At 34.9% G+C, this 23,591-nt stretch overlaps 1 protein-coding gene across 1 annotated transcript; it reads right to left on the reverse strand.

The window, feature by feature from the left end:
- Window positions 1-1,069: 1,069 nt before the first annotated feature.
- On the reverse strand, window positions 1,070-19,680 carry LOC150106297 (venom protein 302-like). The gene is made up of 4 exons (XM_090392329.1): window positions 19,591-19,680; window positions 16,352-16,404; window positions 10,733-10,850; window positions 1,070-1,275 (listed from the first exon to the last, which is right to left on the reverse strand). Exons 2-4 carry the CDS (start codon window positions 16,399-16,401, stop codon window positions 1,126-1,128), a joined length of 318 nt encoding a protein of 105 aa, XP_090248455.1. The 5' UTR covers window positions 16,402-16,404; window positions 19,591-19,680; the 3' UTR covers window positions 1,070-1,125.
- Between the last annotated feature and the right edge of the window lie 3,911 nt (window positions 19,681-23,591).

A 23,591-nucleotide genomic window follows, 5' to 3' on the forward strand; every position in this document is an offset into this window, starting at 1 on the left:
GGTGGTATCTTTTCTTTAGGACCATTGAGTGCTTCTATCTCTGTTGTTTTGGGTTCTTCCACATTGGTGGAGATTTTCCTCTTCTTTTTGACCATTTGGAACTCTGTATCTGTTTCCAAGGTATGATAACTGCTGTCTTGGGATGTAGCATCTTCCCTAGTTGGGGAGTGCAAAATCTGATTGCGTCAGAGTTATTGGCTCTTCACTTATGTCATCCATATTGTCCTCTGTGACTGCTGTGTGTGTGTGGGGGGGGGGGGAGATGTGTCAAAGAGCTTGACTTTTCCTGGCCAATTATCACTCAGCAGCTTTCCTAGTCTGAGGAATTCCATGTATACTTCCTCGAATTTGGCCTCATTCAGAAGTTTTGTCATGACAATAATTTAGAAATGTGTTAAGACACAGATGGAGAAAGAGTAGAGATTGCTCAGGTGTCCCGAGCAGGTTAAAGATAATCCTGTGGACTTTTGAGGGTCCACTAGCAAATCCCGTAGACACTCTTTAGGTGTCTGCCAGCAAAGGTTGGTAAGTCGATTGGTAGAGCCTCTGCTACTAATGGCTAGCAAAAAGTTAAGCTAATTTGAGCGCAGTTAGTAGTTGGAAGGGGAACAATCGTTCGATGTTGTTGCCACATTCTCCCTCGATGAGTCTTTAGACTCCCTGCAGGTGTCACATAATAAATAATAAAATACAACTAGCTGTCCTATGATAGGGAAAAGGAGTGTCACGAAATCACTTAGCTACAAATTGAAATCCTACCTCCCTAAATAAAACCATAAATCCACCACTGGTCCTTATTGCGAGTGGGGCCTGTCGGCATTAGACCTCTTGCATGTTTTATGCAGAAGGGGAGAGAGTAGGAAACAAACTGTCTGCGCCAGTGCAGTGCGCGTTTCGTGAAAAACCTTGTAAACAAACTAATCACGCACAGCCTAAAATAATACGTCCGTTCACGTCAAAATAGGTCACTCATCATGTACATTCCTTATGAAGTTCATGAACTTAAATAACTGAAAAATTACAAATTAGAAGTGGTGTTTGAAGTTGTGCAACCGTTAAATAAGCTAAGTTGACTACATAACATGCTTTATTCAAGTAACGTAAATTTTTTTCCTGTGAAATTGTCTACACAGGAATGACGCATTTTCCCTTTGCATTAAATTCAAAAACAACATCATCATCTTTCTCACTTGGTGGAATCGGCTTCAAACAGACTAGGCCGTGACCACACTGACCATGTACATTCCATGGACCTCCGCATTCTTCGCCAAAGTTCTGCAAATAAAAATACAATTCATTGAGTACCATTTTTTCTTATATCCTTACATGACAATGGCCAAATACAGAGCACACACGTTACTTTCAAATATGAAAGTTAACTATGAGTATAGTTAAATTTCTTAGTTAATAGTTAAAATTATTAAAAAAAAAAAAAAAAAAAAAACAGTTACGTTGCATATTTGTTACAGTTAAACAATAAAACCGCCAGAAATTTGCGATCCAGTACCCAAGCAAGTTTACAGATTTTAAAATTTTGCTGCTTTTAGTACTGAGAATCTATCGCAGACACTTAAACGTTGCATGTACATGTTGCACATCGTCCATGCTATTTAAGGCTGTGCTGTAAATTTAACTCTGTGTTTTTAAACAACATTTAATTATATGCTTTTGTTATTGCACAACTGCACGCTTCCTGGAGGACGTAAAAGAAAGAGAGAGAGAGAGAGAGAGAGAATACTAACGCAAAACATGCGAGAAATGAATGTTAGTGAACTGCACGCACTTCTTGAAAATTAAGCACGCTTAAAAACATCAACTAAATCCGAATTTTTGAATTTGAGGAATTTTCCGGCTTTAACATTATAATATCTCGGCATGTTCACCTCCAAACTATCAATTCTGGTTAAACATTAATTTTCTATCATGAACAGCGTTACATCCCAATACACGCTGCTTATGTAAATTGCACTTTATTCTTTTACGCGATAGTCTTTATTTTAGGAAGGAATTTAGGTAATTGTAGTATTATAAGCTTAATAAGCATATAGTAGGACTTCAACCTATTTTAAGGCTCCATCTTTGCTGAACAAGAAACGTAGCACGTTTTAAAAAAGAAATTTCCCAATACAAGTCTTACTTCTTTGAATAATAATAAAAGAAAAATAAATCCGTATTCTCGAAGTTGTGATGTCTGCACACCCATTTTCAAGATACAGATAGTTTGAAGATAATATTTAAAATCATAATATATTTTTTTTTTCATAATCATAATCAATATATATATATTTCTCTCAGGGGACCCTGTAACCCCTAGAGAGCGCGTCCCCTGGGTGGCGGATAGGGGAGCCCACCATGTGTGTGGGTGTACATGCGCGTGCGTGCGTATATATATATATATATATATATATATATATATATATATATATATATATATGGTGGGGTGGTCCGAATACCGAATATACTGAATAAGGACTCGTGGACCAACAGGGCCATCATCTTGATTGTAAGGGAAGCGGCACTCCCATGGACCCCTAGCTGGATCTATCCTCTCCTTCTACTTTGAGGAAGACCCACTTACTTTAATCTTTCCTATAAGGCCTTATCAGCCAACTCTTCTTACTTTGACCCTTGTGCTATTAGAGTACTCGAGGGCCATGGGGTCTTTCCATTTCTGGCCTTACAACTATGTCCTCTCTATAAACCTTACTATATTTCTTCTATAATCTACCCTTTCCCCTTCAATATACCCTATTCCTCCTATGGGTTTAAATTCGGAAGAAGGCGAGTTCAGAAGCATTAAGGTAGCAGCCCTACCACTGAACTATTCCATTGTCAGGCTAGTCCCCTGACATGGAGAACATAACCATACTTGTAAGCTGACAGAAAAAGATAATCGTATTGAATCTATGGGAAACGACCCTGGAATGGAAAAGGGAAAACGAAAATGGAAACGACAAAATATAATACACATAGCAAACTGGAATGTAAGAGGAATAGCATATAAAGAAATAGAATTAGACCAGTTATTAAATGAAAGAAATTTTAAAATAGCAGTAATCAATGAAACAAAAAAGAAATTAAAAGGAACTATGAGAACTGAAAATTTTAATGTGATATACAGTGGAGTCGACAGAAACCAAAGAGCACAAGCAAGAGTCATGATTTGGATTCATAACTCCCTTTCAAAACAGTTAAAACATTATAAATTATGGAATGAAAGAATAATAGAAGCTAGAATAAAAATAGATAGAGGCTATTTAACAATAATTGGTTTATATGCCCCAGAAGAAGGAAGAGAACAGGATAATATTGATTTTTATAATCAGCTACAAAACATATATAATAAAATAAATAAAAATGATTACATAATTTTAGCAGGAGACTTAAATGCAAGAATTGGAAACACGAAAATTAATAATAATATAGGAATACATGGAGAACACACTCTAAACAGAAATGGTAAAAAATTGATTGACTTTGTAGTTTATAATACCCTAAAAATAATGAATTCCTTCTATAAACATAAAGGCATACATAAATATACTTGGGCAGCAAGAGGATGGAAATCAATATTAGATTATTTCATATTAAATGAAAAGACATCAAAATTTTCACTAGATGTTAGAGTTCACAGAGGATATGAAATAAGCAGTGACCACTTCCTTGTTAAAATAAAATTAAGATTACCACCTAAATGGCTACAAGTAACAAGAACAGAAAGAAAAATTGAAACATTTGTTTATAAAACTAGACTATTGAATGACACAAATGTACAATGGCTATATGAACAAAGAATTAACCAGTATCTAGATAAAATAAAACAAAATGAAGAAATAGAAATAGAATGGCTTAATATAAAAACGATACTAAATGCAGCAGCAAATGAAAGCTTAGGAAAGACCAAAAAATTCAATAAAAGAAAAACACTGAAGATCTGGGATGATACAATCAAAGAAATAATCAAAAAGAAAAAAGAAGCCTATCACAAATGGTTAAGCAGTAAAAGATTAGAAGATGAAATAGAATATAAAAGAATAAGAGCCATAGCTAAAAGAGAAGCCAGAAAAAGACAGAATCATGGAATACATTTGTTTCTAATTTAGAACATGATTTATATAAAATAAGACCCAATGTATATAAGATTTTGAAACACCTAAATGCAGATACCAAAGAAAACATAAAATTAAACACTGAATTGAAATTAGAAGAATTTCTAAATTACTACACAGAACTGTGGACAGACAAATATTTTAAAACTGGCAAACAATTAACGAAAATGAAAAGGAAATAACTGAAGAAGAATTAGAAATCAGCCTGAAAGAAACAAGAAACAGAAAATCACCTGGAGAAGATAAGCTAGGTTCAGAACTATATAAATACGCAGGAACAAGATTCAAAGGAAGACTCTTATTATTTTTAAATAAAATTTACTCAACTGGTATCCCCTCAATAGAATGGAAAAAAGCAATTGTGATTCCTATCTTTAAGAAAGGTAATAGAGATGACCCTAAAAACTATAGAGGTATCAGTATACTAAATTCATGTTACAAAATATACAGCAGAAGCTTAAATAACAAACTAATGAAATATTCCGAAAACTTTATTCTAGAGGTACAAAATGGATTTAGAAAAGGACGATCATGTATGAACCCAGCCTTCTGCCTAAAATTAATAATAGAGAAAAGAAGAGAATACAATTGAGAAACATATATTGCATTTATTGACTTTGAAAAAGCATTTGACAAAGTTAAAAGAAACATATTATTTAACATATTAAAAGAAAGACAAATACCAAATAATATCCTAAAAGCTGTCACAAGTATATATATGAAAATAATCAAATACAAATAAAATTAAATCATGAGCTATCATATACAAGAGAGATAAACCAAGGGGTCCGACAGGGATGTCCCCTCTCAGCAACTCTTTTTAATATCTACTTAAATGAAATAATAATAAAATGGAGTAAAAATTTACATCAAGGAATTAAACTTTCACCTACAGTTAACTTAAACACTCTCCTCTTTGCAGACGACCAAATAATAATTACAAATTCTGAAGATAACTTACAGAAAGCTATTTTAAATCTAAATGAGATAGCCAAAGATTATGGTATGATAATATCAACGGAAAATTCAAAAACTATGGCCTTTAAAGGACAAGATCCAGCAAGAACTAAAATAGTATTAGATAACAAGATCTTAGAACAGGTGAATTCATTTAACTACCTAGGATGTATGATCACTTATGAAAATGAAAAAGATATAAACATAAAAATTGCAAAATATTTAAAAATAACAGGAGTAATTAACTCTATATTTAAACCAAACCTAGTTCAAAAACAAACCAGGCTAAAAGTATACAATACATTATCCCTACCGGTCTTAATGTATGGAAGCGCAATCTGGACAATAAAACAAAAAGACAAACAAATATTAACAACAGCAGAAATGAAGTTTATGAGAAAAACTGCAAAGTATACCCTATTTGATCACAAAAGAAACGAAGATATTATGAAAGAATTAAACCAAGAACCAGTAATTGAAAAAATTAAAAAATATAAACATAGATGGATGGAACACGTTCAAAGAATGAAAACAAAGATTACCAAAACAAGCCTTAAAGTACAAGCCATGAGGAAAAAGAAAACAGGACGTCCTCTTAAACGATGACTTCTAAGGCCGGAACAGGCCATACTAGGCCTAAATCCTTGATACGTATGATGATGATAATATATATTTATAAATCTGTTGAAACAAAGCTTAAAATTCCAACCTAATAAACTTAATTATAATCAGAACTTTAATCCAATATTTTGCAGCTATGAGACGGTAGGAAACAAAACGTACTTCTTTTCACATTGGATACGCAGGTTTACCTTTCTCCTATTCCAATTATTTAACATTTATTTATTGGTTTGGTAACTGCATATTTCCTTCTGTTTTCATCGACCTGCAGACATTTCAATAGGAATCCCTTCCTATCTTTTGCATCAAAATCTTTATCGTCTGATATTGGTGACTTCATAGATACCATGTAAAGCCGAGTAATTAGTGAAATGAGAAATAATGCATGACCTAATTTGCTAAAGAGGAAGTTAACTCTATAGCGCACTCAGGAAAATGCGACGTGCATTCTTTGCGTTCAATTTTAGACAACGAAGTGAGGAACATTTATATGAAATAAAAATGCTTTTTTCAACGAAGAGTTCTCATGCCGAAGCTGTAAGTTTATTCCCCCTGGAAATAATCCTACAACCCATCCCATAATCCTGTAAACATTCCACAAACAGACAAACCTTAGAACAGCCAGAGAATATAACGGGTTGTTCAAAGTGCTTCGAGTACAGAGGAATAAATGTGTTAATCTGAGAAGCCGAATTTTATTAACTGATGCTCTAAAAAACTTTAGATCTTTATTAAGACCTAATTAAATTCAAATATACTTTGGATAGTGCGTAATCGTTTAGTATTTCGATCGAAAATGGAACTCGAGGGTTACACGCATAACAATTGGATGTCTTGTCGTAAAAATACCAGCCAGTCAAGGATGAATTTAAAGAATACCACAATAGAGGCAAATACGTCGAAATCATCTCACAATTTTTGGATTCTTTCGCCGTCTTTTATAACTTAAATAAAAGAAAGAAGTCTTTCCTCTATTATAACACAGTACAATATCTGGATTAGCGCAGTATCCGATATGCAAGGGAACCAATACGATGATACTATTATTGTGATACTGTATTTCATTCATAATGTATAAGCTTATTCTTTCTTTATTATAGAAAATAAAGATTTATTTTGTTAAATTGTGAATGAAGAATTTTATTATTATTAATACTTCATTCATGATTTAACATGAATTGCATGTTCTGAGCTAATTTTGCTCCTAAGTAAATTGCAATTTAAACACTTACTGTTATTTGTTCATTGAAATAATAATTGTAATTTTTTTTAGTTATTTTATCTTGTATAAATTCTTTATATAAGTTGTAATAAATGTATCCTAAGTGAACTGTAATATATGCATTTTATTTGTTGTTATTGAAAGTGTTTCTAAGGGACTATGCTAATATGATTTGATTGGCTGCTGTCAGAAAAATAAGTTATTTCGAGATAGCGCGTGCCTTAGCCTTGGGAACTGTACAACAATCACGTGGGAATTTCGCTGTAAACTGAACGAGCGAAGAAAAAAAAAAGTTGGGGCGGAAAAAAGAAAGAGGATTTATGAAAAATTGGATGAAGGAACCAGAAGGAAATTGGAGAGAGTGTGGGAAGGTCGTGAGATGTGATCTAACCTGGGATCGTATGACGTAACAAAGATTTGGAAACTTGTTCCGATTTTAATGAATCTTACTTCGAACTCATATTTATTTATAGTTTCCTGTCACCTTGTAAAGGAATTTACCCGAGTGAAAGGATAATAATATGATCGAGATTTATCGTAAGATAAGTTATTACGAGCAAGATAATACATTTTCCAGTCTTAACAAATAAGTTATTGAACTCAGGGATACTATAAGGTTTGTGTTGCCTATAGTGGAAGATTATCGAGTGCCTAGAAGTGTTGTAGGAGTTTTCCATAATGTGCAAGCTATGATGATCATACCGGTAAGAATATCTATTCTATAACTAACGTGTGATAGTGTTGCTTGTGTCCGGAGACTCGGTCAAATTTCGTGTTGCTGGAGCCAGCTAGTCAAGCTTGAATGAGTGATATTATAAAACATTTTCCTTGTGAAACCAATGTGAGAAACTTCATTGAAGAAATAGTTCGTGTTTGAATGTATTATCTCACAATGTATATGTAAATTCAAGACTGAGTCTTTTAAAAACTATTTTAATCCTCTGATAGATACTGATGATGCCAGCTAAGTGTTTGATAAAAATTGAAGTTTATGATTATTCTATGAGACTAAAAGGAATTAAATTTTAAGTGTTTTGCTGAATATTGATGTTGTTTAAAGTGAATCTAAGTTGAAATCCACGGATGAGAATTGTGAAAGCCTTATAAGTTCTAGCAGTAAATGACACACTCAGCTGAGTATAATCTAAATTCTTTGTAGAAAGCATAAATTATTTTCTAATTGTATTGATCCTAATAGAGTTCTTGTTTCTTATGTAAGAATAATTTTGTGAGAGAATTAAATATCATGTTTAACTTCATTCTTATGCTTGCCTAATTTCAGTTTTATTGCATCGCTCATTGAAATATGAATCTTGCGGAAAACCCCATGTATATAAAAAAAAAAAATTTGCCTATAGCAAGTTCATGTTGTTGTTGTGCTATTTGATGCTCGATTCCTTCACAATAATTGTGTGAATTCAAACATAGAGTGGCGCAGTATAATAATTTTCTTTATGTTTGAATGTGGGGTCAACCAACAGCTAGCAAATATAAGGGTGGATGAAAGACAGAACCAATACGATGATACTATTATTGTGATACGGTATTTCATTCGAAATGTATAAGCTTATTCTTTCTTTATTATAGAAAATAACAATTTATTTGTACATGTTTAAAGATGCAGTATATGTTATGTAACTAGTAAACCCAGTTTTAAACTGAAGTTTGGGTTACATTTCGGTAAAGCCACCATACCAAAGTTATTATGTTAAACTAATCCACAAAAGGTTGAAACCTATTCACATTAGTATCGTGAGTGGGGGCTAAAGGTTATATAATCCGGAAGTGATTTAGAGACCAAACATGGAATTTTCACCACCACCACCCGAATAAGCTGGGAGTTTCTTACATTAGGCATCAGTTCATCTGTCATCTACAAATATTCACAAAACATCCATTCCCACGGTAGAATTCGAATCCACGGCCTACTGGGTTGATGACCTGGCCAGTCAGGTCGAACCTGTCCACTTCCGTGTGAAACCGGAGGTGGACAGGTTCATTCTTTAACATTATTTTAAATTGTACACCAACATTTTATATATATGTATGTATGTGGTAATATAATATATATTCTGGTTCTATATATTCTCTTTATTCCTAGTTTGATCATATTCACTATATTATTCTTATATTTTATTTCTTATCTGGTGACATTCGCTATATTTTTATCTTGTATTATTTTCATATTATAATTTTATTCCCAATTTATTCCAGAATTTTATTATTCTTATTCCATATTCTTTACATAATTTTGAATTTCATATTTCTAATGACTTTTTCCTTGAAAAGACTGAAAATTAAGTTACCTGCCAATGGTAGGCAAATGACATCATTATATTATTATTTTCTTTAAATAACGCAATAATAAATCTTACTTTCAGTAAATTAATTTAAGGCGACTGTATCCAAAAACGTTCTGTACTGTGGAGAGTTCGCTTCATAACAACAACAAAAAAGAAAAGGAAAAAAAAAAAAAAGCCCGTTCTTCCTTTCTCTAATAGTGCTTTAATAAAGGATGAACTAAATGTACTTTCTCATGGTCATGGATCATTAGTCATTTTTTTTTTTAGTGGCATGTATGGAAGTTGTGCATAGAAATTGTTAACGCCTTTTATTACGATTCAGACACATTTAGATTAAACATAATTGATGCTATAGTGAAAGCTCTTTGTTCCTTAAAATAGAAAAATAATAATTATTATCAGAGCGGGAAAAGGTCATTACTTTAGTCATGGATTACAACGCATAAAGAAGAAAAATGAAATGTTCTTTTACAAGGATTCCGTCAAATAGCTCAACGAACTTAATAAACTCATTGAACATCAAAACGATAGTCACACAGGACATTATGCTAGCTTATCCAGAATGGTCTTACAAGATTTCAGAAATCAGGTTGTCTTTTAAGATAGTTGATTCTGTTGGTAGTCCTACTTAACAGAATCGTCAAATTCTTGGAGGAAAAAAAACTGATTTTACATTAAGCGATGATTAAAATTCTTTAGTCCTCACTAACGGTAAAATAAATCCCATAAAAATATCCAAAGTTTTGCATAAATGTAGTATTACCCATTTAAAACTGTTTACTAAAATAAGAATTTCCTTTATTTGCTAAACCAAGGATTAGTTTTGCCTTTCCCCCATCCAGGAGTCTACTTATCTTTTATTAGCCCTCTATCTTGAACCTCATTTATTATTATTATTATATAACACCTCCAGGGAGTCCAAAGACTTATCGAGGGAGGGCGCCTGCTCTACAGCTCTTCGTTTCCACCACTCCATTAACTTCAACTACAGTCATCATCTATACCAGCGCCATCTACCGCCGACCATCACCACTACCACTATTTTCACAGACAACCACAAACATCCATGCCCACGGTAGGATTCGAACCCCAGTCTTTTGGCTGGAGAGCGTATCCGCTCTCCAGCTTATCAGAACATATCCGAGATTCGGAAGAGAGCTCGCAGCCTTAAACATATACCTGAGATTCACGTATAGCTATGCTGGGCAGTGATGTGCGATCTGTCAGTCGGGAAAAGTATCTGGATATTTTCCCTCCTTGGGAAATTTTTTTCTTATCTTTGCTTATTCCTTACGTTAATTCTTTGTTAAATTTGGTTCATAATGGTAGGACAATAGCAAAGGTTGAACCTAATTATTTAAGTTATATACTTAATAACGTAGTTTAATACAATTATACTTGTTAATTATACTTAATTAAATTATAAACTCCAACTACTTTTTTAATGCTTTCGTCACTTGTTTTATTCCCTCCAAATCCTACCATTGCAATAGTCATTAACTGATTAGAAAAATAATTACCTTATAGCAAACATCACAGCATGCACATACATCAGTAGTAACACCTCGTCTACATTTAGCTTTGTCAAGATATGGGCATGTGGATCTATCACATTCTGGACAATCCAAGGCCAGTGTGCTGAGGAAAAAATATATATATATATAAATTAGATAATATGCATTTATAGTGAAGATCAGGAAGCTTATATGAATATTATTTGGCCTGCGCAACAAAGATTTCGTGATTGTATTAAAGGAATGGAAGAGTGAAGAAATGAAAAAAATAAAAAAATAATAAATATAATTTTGTGGCACACGAAAAAAGTAAGTTTCATGTCAAAATTGTTTTCTTTCTGGTCTTGTCGCGCATGCGCTTCATGGCATCAACATTAAAACTAAGTTACGTATTTACTGCGAAAATGTCACTCACCACCATGGCTTATTTTGTTTATGTTTACATTGTGTTTTGACTGAACACAGCATCAAAATGATGTCAGTCGCGCGCATGAGAGACAGAATGCAGTCATTTTTGTAGTAATTTCATACTTTCATTGCTACACTGCCTCCCAGCAGTGCACAATATACCTTATTTGCCTACATATAAGACGCACTTTTTTCCCTTTGAAAAGTGGTGTGAAAAAGAGGGTGCGTCTTATACGCCGACTTTCATTTCTGGAAATTTTCTCTATTCAGAGTTACGCGATTTCTTTCTTGCTTCCTTGCGGTGTATGAGAGCATTCCAGTTACGTAGAGTTCAATGGATGCGCATGCCCTGTCATCGACTATCGCAGCTGTTTAAATCAGATCTGCTGTTAATTGATATCTAAATTTCTTGGAAAATTATAGCTGAAAAACGTCGGCATTGCTACAATATTGCATACAAGCTACATGTGATTGCGTATGCTAAAAAACATGGAAACAGGGCTGCAGAGACATTTCGAGCCATCCCCAACTGATAAAATGATAAGAACGTGGCGGAATCAGGAAGAGGATCTAAAAAAAGCAACTCACAGTAAATATAACCTACGAAGTGGAACTGCAAAATGTTCAGAACTGCATACTTGGATTTTAGACCACAGAAAAGCGGGACTGAAAGTCCCTCTTTTCTGTGGCCTGCCATGCTGGTGTGGGATCAGTTTCGTTCTCGCAGAACAGAAGATGTTAAAAATAAACTCAAGGAATTGAAAACTCAGTTAGCTGTAATTCCAGAATGTCTAATTAGTCAGCTTCAACCTTTAGATGTCTGTATTAATAAACCATTTAAGGGATTTATGAAGGAGAAGTGGATGCAGTCTTCTGATTTTGAGGTTACGCCATCAGTAATGCACTGGATGGTACAGAGGACAATTTGTTGTATGAGAACTCAGATTCTAATTTAGAAGTGGTTTCAAGTGTCTCTTCATTTAGCCCAGAAATTCATCTCCAGAGCTAAATGAAGAGACACTTGAAACCTCTTCTACATCAGAATCTGAAAGTAGACCTACTTATTACTTTATATCTGAAATACTGTAAATTTATTATAATATTCAGTGCTAAAGTTTTTTCCTAAAAAATGTGTACACAAAAGAGGGTGCGTCTTATAGGCTGGCAAATACGGTACTTTACATTATTTCGCATGATTTAGTTAATTAAAGTTATTGGGTTTCATTGAAATAGCTCAACAATTTTACTAGTGATCTGAATATGAATTTCTAATTTCTTCAGAATCTGTGCAGCTATTTATAGCTGCGCAATTTTGCGAATCACTATCTGAACGATGTATACGACATCCAGATGAATAGACAAAGTAACATTATTCGCTTAACGCATTTTGTGAAATGCTCCTAAAATTACTTCTGTCATGAATATAACAGAAAAGCTCTTATTATGATTTATATTATTATAATGTTAATCATTGACTCATCACAGAGTTTCGTTTTCATAGTGAATTAATTAAACTTTTTTTTTATTTTTAAATTGGACTTTGATAGAGGATATTCGCCGATTAGTCTGAACACCAATGTCTATAGTAGCTGCTCGTAAGAAACTTAAGATTCGTATGTTAGCTACATTACAATTGACTGAGAAATCCGTGCGTATTCATGCAATGCTTAGAATTGAAATCAATGTTCTGTTACATTTCAATCCTTTATACAAAAATAATTTGTTAAACGAGCAACGTGTTAGTTATCAGCCTCTTAATTATATACTTAAGTGAAAACAAATACGATATCAAATAGTCAATTAGATATTCACAATATCAGAACAACGTTTTCGAATCAAATTAACATCACGAGCTGTAACGCTGCTGAATATGTGGGCAGATTATGTGAAGCTCGAAGGTGGAAACATTGCCATACGGAACTGGTACTTGGGATGAGAATCTTTCATACGTTATTACACTTTTGTCTGTAACCGCAAAAGTACGTCATTAAATGTTTGTTCTGCGATTTTTTTTTTTTTTCCCTTTATAGCCCGCTCTCCATTTGGTCCAGTTGAGTAGAAATTATCATGCGATTTTAAACAGCATAAGGAAAAACAAATTTCTGAAAACAAGAAAACTGCTATATGATAATATCTTAGGTGTCTGATGAGAGGGTTACTCCAATAACAATGCCTTCGTTGAAGCCATCCCCGTGGCGTAGCTAGAGCTTTTGTCGCCTGGCGGTTCCTGAGTTTGTCGCCCCTCTCAATACACACAAAAAAATACTACGAAAAGTCAAAACGACATATAGGGAAATAAATTAAAACACTAAAAAATTAAAATAAAAAATTGTTTCATGTGAAAAGTGCCGCCCGGGGTGGACCATCCCTCCGACCCCCTAGCTACGCCACTGATCCATCCTCCTCCTTTATTTTAATTCACTTACGCTGAATTCCTCAGGAGATATTTAGCAACTAAGAAATAGCTATATTACAGATTTCGTGGAAATTGGTTAGCAATGTAACTTGTCGAATGTCTCCGATTGATGCGACTCACCTCCACAGTGGCGCACCCAGAGGGGAGGTGGCCAAGCGACCCTGGCACCCCCGCAAAGACTAAGGAAAAAAAACACTAGAAAAATTTCCAAAAATCTTTTGCTAATTAAAATTCATTTTTTTTATTTATGTTGTGTCGTGTTTTCTATTTCTATACTAATTATCAATTAGCGGTCACATAAGGTGGGAATACCCTATAGCTCACGGGAATCACGGCCGCTGTGAACAAGGCGAACGAACGAAGTAGTGCTCAGCGGACCGAGCGTTACTTCATTTGCCCGAGCCGGACCAGAGAGATCACGGGTATCATGTATTGACGAACATTGCAGATGCTCAGTCGTAGGTTGTATGCGATGCGTAGTGTGTATTCTCAAATCGTCTACTCAACCCCCCCCCCCCCAAGATTAAATTCTGAGTGCGCTACTGCACCTCTAGTTGCTCTTTGTTGTTTGTTCGTTGGGCTGGAATGCTCATGGGTGCATAAATAATGGACCGAATTTAGCTTGCTTTAGTGGTCACATATATTTCAAACAAAAGCGTTTAAACGTTTGATCAATAGGTGTCTGCGTAGAACGTGGCTTCTCGTCTACTACAATCTCCTTCACTTTAGTCCAATTTAATTGAAATTTTCAGAGGGTCTTTAGTGATGTTATAAACAGATATATTCCATCTGGATGAAGTCAGTTGTTACCTGTAAAAGTGTCGGCAAAAAGCATAGTCTCCTCCTAAAAACGCCACCACTAGTTTTGTCGGATCGGACTGAAATTCTTATGGGAGTGTAAACAATAATTATATATTAGTCGAAATCAGCCGTGGAGACCTACGGAGGTGTCCTCGGAGAAAGGGCCCAATGTTTTCATTTTAGTTCGGTTAGGCCAGTGTTTCTCAACGTGGGGCGTACGCCCCATCGAACTATCCAACCGCAAAAAGGTAGTTCATAATACGAACTATCGTATTATGAACTACCTTTTGCGGTTGGTCGTCAATTATTTTTTTCCTAGTCATTCATTGCGTGTTTAGGTACACTCATTAACACAAAAATTTCGTTGCATGCTATTTGATTCTCCAACTATGGACTCTGGCTCAGAAGTTGTCCAGACTTCACCTCTGAATCTCGAGAAAGAGAGAGAGTTTACTTGTGTAGTATGGATTTATCTTTCTTCATTCCCAAAAAATATCACGGTTCAAAATTACTTCTTGAAAAATCATTGCCATTATTTCCTGGAGAGAAAGGAGTTTTATTCGTGATATCTTTGTATAATGCCAACAAAGAAAAACATCGGGTGAAAATAAGAGATTCTCTGCAAAAAAAAGTTCCGTGCTGCGATTTCGCAAGTTCAATTTGATGTGAAAAATAGTTGCTTCTTGAAATTAAATCCTATCCTATCATATGATCATTCTTACTGTATTTTGTAGTTTCTACGGTTTTTATCATCCTACAGTTGCGGTAAAGTAATGTGGCGCACTCAATCTTGGAGGGGGAAGAGTACTCAAGATTTAATCTTGGGGGGGGGCGAGTTGAGTAGACCAGTGCTTCCCAAACTTCTGGATGTCAGGGCCCCTCTTGAAAAATTAAAATATTTCACAGCTCCCCTCGAAAACAAAATCGTAATGTAGACTTATATTATTATAATATTTATATTCAATACAAAACATACACAGCGAATATTGCAAAAATCAAATACAAATATTACATTTTAGCATCTTACATACACAATTGACATGCCATATTATCTCAGATTTTTATATAGATAGACATATTGTTATTCTACATTTGCAGTACAAACACATGAAACGTAAAACGATTAGTAATAAAGAAAGAATTAAGAACATAAAAGAGTTTAATAACAATTTATTGTGATGGATGTTTCAGTACTGCTACAAAAAAAGTCAGTATCCGGTGAAATATTTAAAACTGCAATTCTTAGTTTTCTGCTTTGAAATGAAACTTACATGAATAAGAATATATTTACTAATATTCATTAAGCGCCGAAATACGCAGGAAGCAAAATTTGTAAACCCGCACACCAATGTGTAATTTTTTTCCATTAAAATATAAAAAATAAATAAAAATTAAATACGTTTCTTTTAAGATAAAAAGCAATCTAAGACTTAATAACATTCATAAAAACAAATTAAATGTTTTATTTCACATACCCCCAACAAAACCTACTCCCCCTCAAGGTGGCCGCGGCCCACAGTTTGGGAAGCACTGGAGTAGACGATTTGAGAATACACACTACGCATTGCATACGAGCTATGACTGAGCATCTGCAGTGATCGCCAATACATGATACCCGTGATCTCCTCTGGCCCGCCTCGGGCAAACGAAGTAGCGCCCGAGCACTACTTCGTTCGCCTTGCGTTCACAGCGGCGAGGATTCCCGAGCACTATAAGGTATTCCCACCTTATGTGACCGCTAATTCATAAGTAACATAGAAATAGAAGACACGACACAACATAATTTTTTAAAAAAAATGGATTTTAATTAGGAAAAGATTTTTGGAAATTTTTCTAATGTTTTTTCCTTGGGGGGGGGGGGCAGGGCCCCTTGGCCCCCTCCCCGGGTGCGCCAATGGTCATCACAGTAAAAAGAGAGATACGCCACCAAATCTTTAGTCAGTAAAATAAAGTATTCTATTTGGCACTACAAATGCACTGTTTAAAGCAAATTTACTAACCTCACTGCACATAAAAGAAGAAGTCCAGCTGTAAGCATGAAATAATTCATTTCCTGTGAAATTAATTAAAATTAAATTAGATCAAGTGAATTATATTATTTTGAATAAATGATATTATATATATATATATATATATATATATATATATATATATATATATAAAATAAGTGATATGATATATATATATATATATATATATATATATATATATATATATATATATATATATAAAATAAGTGATATGATATATAACAATGAATTAATAATAAACAGAAAAACCAAGAAAGCAAAAAAAAAGAAAAAATGGATTCAACAAATATACGGGGTAAAGGTACCACTGAAAGAGCATATATCCCTATATGCTATATATAGAGATATATCCTCTATAGAGTATATTGTATAAACATTATACACTATAATTTATAGTGTATAAATGAGAAAAGTTACATAAATCGCTCCTATAGGATGAAATGCCAGTAGCGCAGGATGAGAAAGGACCATCTTTCTTAATGTCAGAATTTGACAATGCTCTTAAAAAGCTGAACCAGTCTAAAGTACCAAGAATAGACCAAATCCTAGGAGAAATTTTACAAGCATTAGGCGAAGAAGCATAAAAGTGATCTGTTTAAAATGATCCGTCAAATGTACACGACTGGAAAATTCCAAAAGATTTTGAGCAAAACATTTCCAAAAAGAAAGTCTAAGCACAATCACACGCGGATCACCGCATGTTGAGTCTGTTACCTCACAGTCTTAAAATCCTAACTAGACTTATCAATGGCGTAACGAAAGAAATTTTTAAGAACATCTACGATGACCAGTTTGGATTCAGAAGAAATAAGACAAAAGAAGCTATACTAAATCTACGAATGATCTTAGAACAAGCACTTGGAATAAACAACCCACACCATAGTATTCATCGATATAGAAATCGTTTTTGACAACACTGATTGGAATACATATTCAAAGTCCTAAGAAATCTGAAGATAGATTACAATGACAGAAGACTAATTTATCGACTATATACGAGTTGATATACAGCTCGTAAAATTCAAACCGCAGTCATGGGAAAACAAGGGAAAGAAGTTAAAATAAGAAAAGGCGCTGATCAAAGGTGTGTTCTCTCACTACTACATTTTTAATATTTACATCGAAGAGTCTATGAAGGAATTTAAAAAACTCAGTAGTGGAAAAAAAGGCTTTATAATAGAATACGATTTGCAAACGAGATAGCCTTAATTGCAGAAAACGGAAAGAATCGCTTGCAAAGATGAATCAACTTCTTAATGAAAGATACAAAATGAAAATCAATGAGAAAAAAAAAGTAAAAAAAAAATGGACCAAGAATGGAGAGCAAATTATAAATATCTCACTCGAAGGGAAAATAATGCAAGTAAAAGAATTTACCTACCTAGGAGGCTAATAACATCAGATGGGAAAAGCGGAAGACATGTAAGAATAAGAATAGCACATTTAACAAGAAAAGAATACTAATATCAAAGAGTATGCTATGAGACAAATCAAGGTTTGGCATTCGAAATGTGTTGTTGATGCCGAATGTAAAAGATCTCATGGACAGAAAGAGCTACAAATGAAGAGGTATTAAGAAAGACAAAAGAAAAAAGACAAATACCCGTACGTTAGAAAAAAGGAGTAATAACATGATAGGATACTACTAAGACACTCGGATTGGTCTACAGATTTGATTGGGGGAATGATGGACAGAAGACCTAGTAGAGGGAGACCAAGAACCCAATACATGAGTGACATCGAAAATGGACGCTCATGCTACCCACTAAGAAGATAATAAATGAATTAACGAAATATTTAGAAAATATAATATATTAATCACAAATTTCCAAATCTTTGCGATTACTGACAAAATATGTTTTCTAACCAAATATCCCGTTACAATAAAAAATAATACATCAGAACATTACGTAACAGTTTACTGGCATACATTTTTCCCCAAGTACAGTAATGTCTGTCTTACGACGATCTGCTCATACAACGCTTTGCATATTTATATGACGCATTCGCTCATAAGACGGTTTTAGCAGTTCAACCGATCTGCAGTTTTCTTGAACTGTTTGTTTACGTCGTCGTTGCTCGTTACATCTCTGCGTTTTTGGCGTTGCGCTGTGAATTATGAACATTTTATAACGATTAATTTTATTTTATTGTTGTTAATAATAGCATAAAAAATTCAAAGTAAGGTAACTGTTGTTGCTTCCAGTGAGAAGACGCATAAACCTGTTACATGACATACTAAAATATTAAAATTGGTGAATTTAGTGAGGATGGCGTTCGATACGCCATCCTCACTAAACTGCAGGCTAATTTTACCTCGTACTACTTTGGTTACGGTTGTTAAAAACAAAACGTTCTTAGTCAACTTTTTTTGCTTTAAATAATACTAAAAAAAGTTCTTAGTGAAGTGAAAAGTGCTAACATTACTTAATACTATGGTTATTGTAAACCTGATAATTTTATTGCGGAAATCGAAAACCTATTAATGGTGTAGACTGCTGACCAAACTGGTTGGGATGTTCCATTAAGCCAAGCCATTCAGAATACGTTTTTCGTTTTGCGAAACTTATTCTAAAATTTTCGTTCGTATATCTGACAGAAATGAAGGCTTTTTTTTTTTTTTTAAACCCATATAATACTTCTTAAAACTTTAAATCACTATGCATCTACAAGTGAAAGAAAAAAAGAAGGAAAAAAGGACAGGGGTTCGCTGTACGACAGTAGTCTTGAACCTGGTGTGTCCTATGACAGGGCTAAGTCTGTATTCAAGGTATTTTCAGCAAAGCCAAAATTTGAAGACACAAGCAACATAGCTGATGAAACTACCAGTTCCACTTTTTCAGTATGAACATTTTATTTTAGAAGACTTGGAATATGGACGGTAAGAGATGCAATATGTATAGTCTAGTAGATTTTTTCCCTCCATGAAAATTCTTACTTAATTTCCTTTATATTCATAATCACCTTTGCAGACATTATCGACATGGACAATGTCTTATTTTACATAAATATTAAAATATTTAGCAGACTTATAAGAGGATAAATACCTGTTTCTTAAAAAAAAATGGCTTTTTTGCAATAAAACCGAAATGCCAAAGAATGAATACAATATAACTTCTAACTTTGATATTTTCTAAGAGCAAATTTGAGTATGATTTCACTAAGTTACTAAAATGAACATTAATTTGTTATAATAATTTGATCTTTACCTTTTATTGATTGAGAAAACAGCGGTTCAGGCGGAAAGGAAAGGAGGAATAAGAAAAAGAAGAACGTACACTAGAGCGGTTATATATGTGTTTGCGTCTGCATGTTTTTTACAATTTGTTAGATGATGTGGGGGGGGGGGGTAGGAATACCATTAAAGAATCACATGGGCATGGGTCTCAGTGGGAAAGAATCACTTTCTAGCATATTAAAACAACAAAAAGCTTTGATAACGTACTTGTACTTTGAATAGCTTCCGTGAGATCTTTACCAGATGAGGGTACCATTATCAAAGAAGTGGGAATGTATATTACATTATTCTTGTTGCAGCACTTAAGTCACTATATTTTGTAATGGGCAAATATATTACATATGTGGGTTAGTTTAAAGATTAATACGTGATAAAGTTTGTCCTCGAGACTGAACTGATAAATTGTGATCAGAATGACTCTTTCAGATGCTACATATTAACTGTAGTAGTTTTTTAATTTATTCGTGTAGGGTATCCTCGACCGCCCCTTAGGACAGGTTGAGCCCTCCAAGATTAGGAGGGCTCAACCTGTTTTTTCATACACTTGAATGTCCCTGTTCTGAGGGACAAAAAACCCGAGTTACCAGGAGAAAAAAACCTCTACCTCCGTATGAGACCGGCCACCCGGCTAACTGTAGCAGTGTATTATTGAGATAATTTTGGAAATCAAAATATCTTCTAATATTCGTACAAATGTACAACAAATTAAAGAGATAGTCTTTATTTTATTTTATATTTTATTTATTTATTTATTAATTTATTATATGTTATTTATTTGTTTATTTTTGTATACAGCAGTGCTCAGCTGGCAGCCAGTAACAATACAATACAAATCCGCAGACTTTGCTTTCATATAAAATTAATTTAATCAAGATTTTAAGAGGTCATGACGAAAGATATCTGACGCTATGAGCCACGTGTATTACGTCTATCATTTGTGGACTTTGGTTGGTTTGTGTGTATGAAGCAGGGAGGGCCAAATTTTTAGGAGGAAAAATCCTATCGTCTCCTTATAACACTGGCTAACCTTACTAGTCGAAAAGTCCTTCGCGTTCTGTACAGGATTTAGAAGCAGGCCTTTCCAATCAAAATGTACGTCTTTTGTATTCCAGCACTATAAAAAAGGCTAAAAAAAAGGGCAAATTTTAAGTTTAAAAATTACGTTTATATAGGCGTGTATGTAACTGAAGCGACTGCAAGCTTATTGATCTTTGCACAATATATTCTTCTTTGCTGAATTGTAATTTTTTATTGTTTACAAGTGTTCCACGTTTGTTAAATACATAAGGCAGGTAATTCAGAACATAAGTTAGCTTCATAATTCTGCTACTAGTATGTTCTTTCTTGTGGATATATCAGTTGCTTTATCATTTTTGTTCTAGGTGTTTATCAATGCTTTCCGGCCGTCCCTTGATATTATTAATATATTATCAGGAACAAGAGGAAGAAGTTTTGGGCATTCGTTAGTGCAACCTCACCAAAGGTTATAGGCATTAGTGGGACTTCGCTAACAGCAGATGATGCGGTTACAAGGATAGAATGTGAAGTTTAGTTTTCGGGAAAGACAGAGAAAATAGGATCGGGTAGGGATATATTGTACTGCTGATGAGAGCGGATGAATTGCAGCCAGAAAGAATAGGAGATAAGCAGGAGGGTGGCTGTTCATTTGAAGAAGTCTGGTGTGAGATCAAGGCCAGTAAGATAAAATATAGTTGGTTGTTGCTATAGGCCAGGGGATTCCACGGATTATATGGAAGACATGCATCGGCAAATTAGTACAATGAGTATAGGTGGAGTGATTATTATGGGGGACTTCAACTATGGAGGTATAGACTGGAAGGAAGAAAGATCACATGGCGGGAAGGAAATGGAATTGAATTTATACACCTACTGAGAGATAATTACTTGAGGCAGTATGTGATGGAGGAGACCAGAGGTGTGAAAATATTTGACCTGATCATAGGATCAGAAAAGCTATCCGTAACCAAGGTGGCCACATCGCTTCCGAGTGAAAGTGACTGTGCGGTATTGACTTGGGAGATTGCAAAACATGACGAATATTCTGTCAAGAAGGGGTGTATATTATTATTATTATTATTATTATTTACGGCATGGAGTCCGGAGACTCTTCGCGTGAGACCCAAATCAGCCATCATACACACACAAATCCTGTCATGTTGGTGGTTTTTCCTTTTCAGTCGTTTCCGACCCTAGGTGACTTTGTAGACTTTGCCCACAAAGTGTTTCTGGTAAGGTTTTTACCATTGCTTCCATTGTTCACCATTGCTTTCCCCCCCCCTCCAATTTTTTCCAGGCCCGGGACCGGCATATGTCTGGGACGTATTCATGACTGTAATCTACATGTATTCACGAGGCTGGTTTGTCTGTTCTGGGGAACGAAGAATCCGAGTTTCCGGGTAAAAAAAAACCTACCTCTGCATGAGACCGGCTAACTCACCTTTCGTCGAAAGAGACCAGATAAAGATTCCTCACGTCACTGACGGCATCGAACCCAGCTACGGGTGGATTCGATGAGCGATATTCGACTGAACTACGGAGGCTAAAATCAGCCATCGTACACACAAATCCTATCATACCTCTCCTTAAATCTATTCACCGTCAGGAATTCACAATCAATTCTGGCAATCCATTCCACTCTTTACGCAAAAAATCTGGTCCGTACACACCTACTAACCACACTCTTGCACAACTTCCATGGATGGCCCCTAGTTCTCTGATTGTTTGTCAAAAAAAAAAAAAAAAAAAAAATCAGCTAACGCCTTTTTATTCCCGTATATACGGGAGTAGGCGAGGCCATTTAGCCCTATCTAACTTTTGGAGACTGAGTGGGCAGTTCAATCTCCACTGGTACCCAATCAGAGACAGGTGGCCCAAGGCTATCACTAATTAAGCGGTACGCAGTGAAGAGAGACGGCTCAAATGTGCCGCCATCTCGTGGTCTCTAACCCTAACACAATATATTTAATGTCTGAAATAATGTGGGTTCTACGGTCGATTTTCTTGAGTTTACAGGACGAAAAACCCGAGTTTCCGGGAGGAAAAACCTGCTTGCCCGTGCCAGAGATCGACTAACTCGGGAACCGGTCGAAAAAAGGCTTAGAAAAATTTCCTCTAGTCGCCGACTAGACTCGAAACCAAGACTTCCTTCGTGCGGCCTAGCGCGGTGGTGTGTAAACGCCACATCCACTGAGCTACACAGGCTCTTGATTGTTTGTCATATATTGAAAATTCACTTGCGTCAATTTTATGAAACCCTTTTAATGTCTTAAAAGTCTCTATCATTCCCCCTATTTCCGCCTATCAACTAAACTTTGTAACCCACAAACCTTCAACCTATCATCGTAGGGAGTATTCTACAGACCTGTCACCATCTCGGTAACTTGTCTCTGAATATTTTCGACCACCTCCTGGTCCCTCAAGAAATCCAGATGACCAAATATGTGCGCAGTAGTCAAGATATGGGCGAATCATAGTCTTATAAAGAGGGATAATAACTTCCTTATCACTTGTTATCGTGTTTTTCAACATCCAAGTAATTCATTGAGCTATTTTACCAACTTTTGCAATATGCCCTCGGAACTTCAATTCTTTGTCCACCATTACCTCAAGTCCCTAGCCTCATCACTTTCTTGCAAATCAATACCATCAATATGATACACAATATGCAACCTTCTCAGCCCGAAGTGCATAACCTTAAATTTTGCAATATTAAATTGACAATCATTATCCTTTTCCCACGATGCCAATTTATTAAAATCATCCAGCAGGATATCTACATCACCTTTATCAACTTTATCTCAAGTTTTACATCATCATCAAACAACTGAATATCCCCTCTTAATTCTTTCCCTATGTCATTGGTATACAAATTAAATAGCAGTCGCCCTAATACCGAACCCTGAGGTACTCCACTAGTCACTATCATTCTCCTAGACTCCACTCCACCATATA

Source organism: Typopeltis vanoorti, chromosome 5 (genome assembly GCF_054136105.1).
Source record: "Typopeltis vanoorti isolate ZY-2024b chromosome 5, IOZ_Tvanoo_1.0, whole genome shotgun sequence".
Classification (NCBI taxonomy): Eukaryota; Metazoa; Arthropoda; class Arachnida; order Uropygi; family Thelyphonidae; genus Typopeltis; species Typopeltis vanoorti.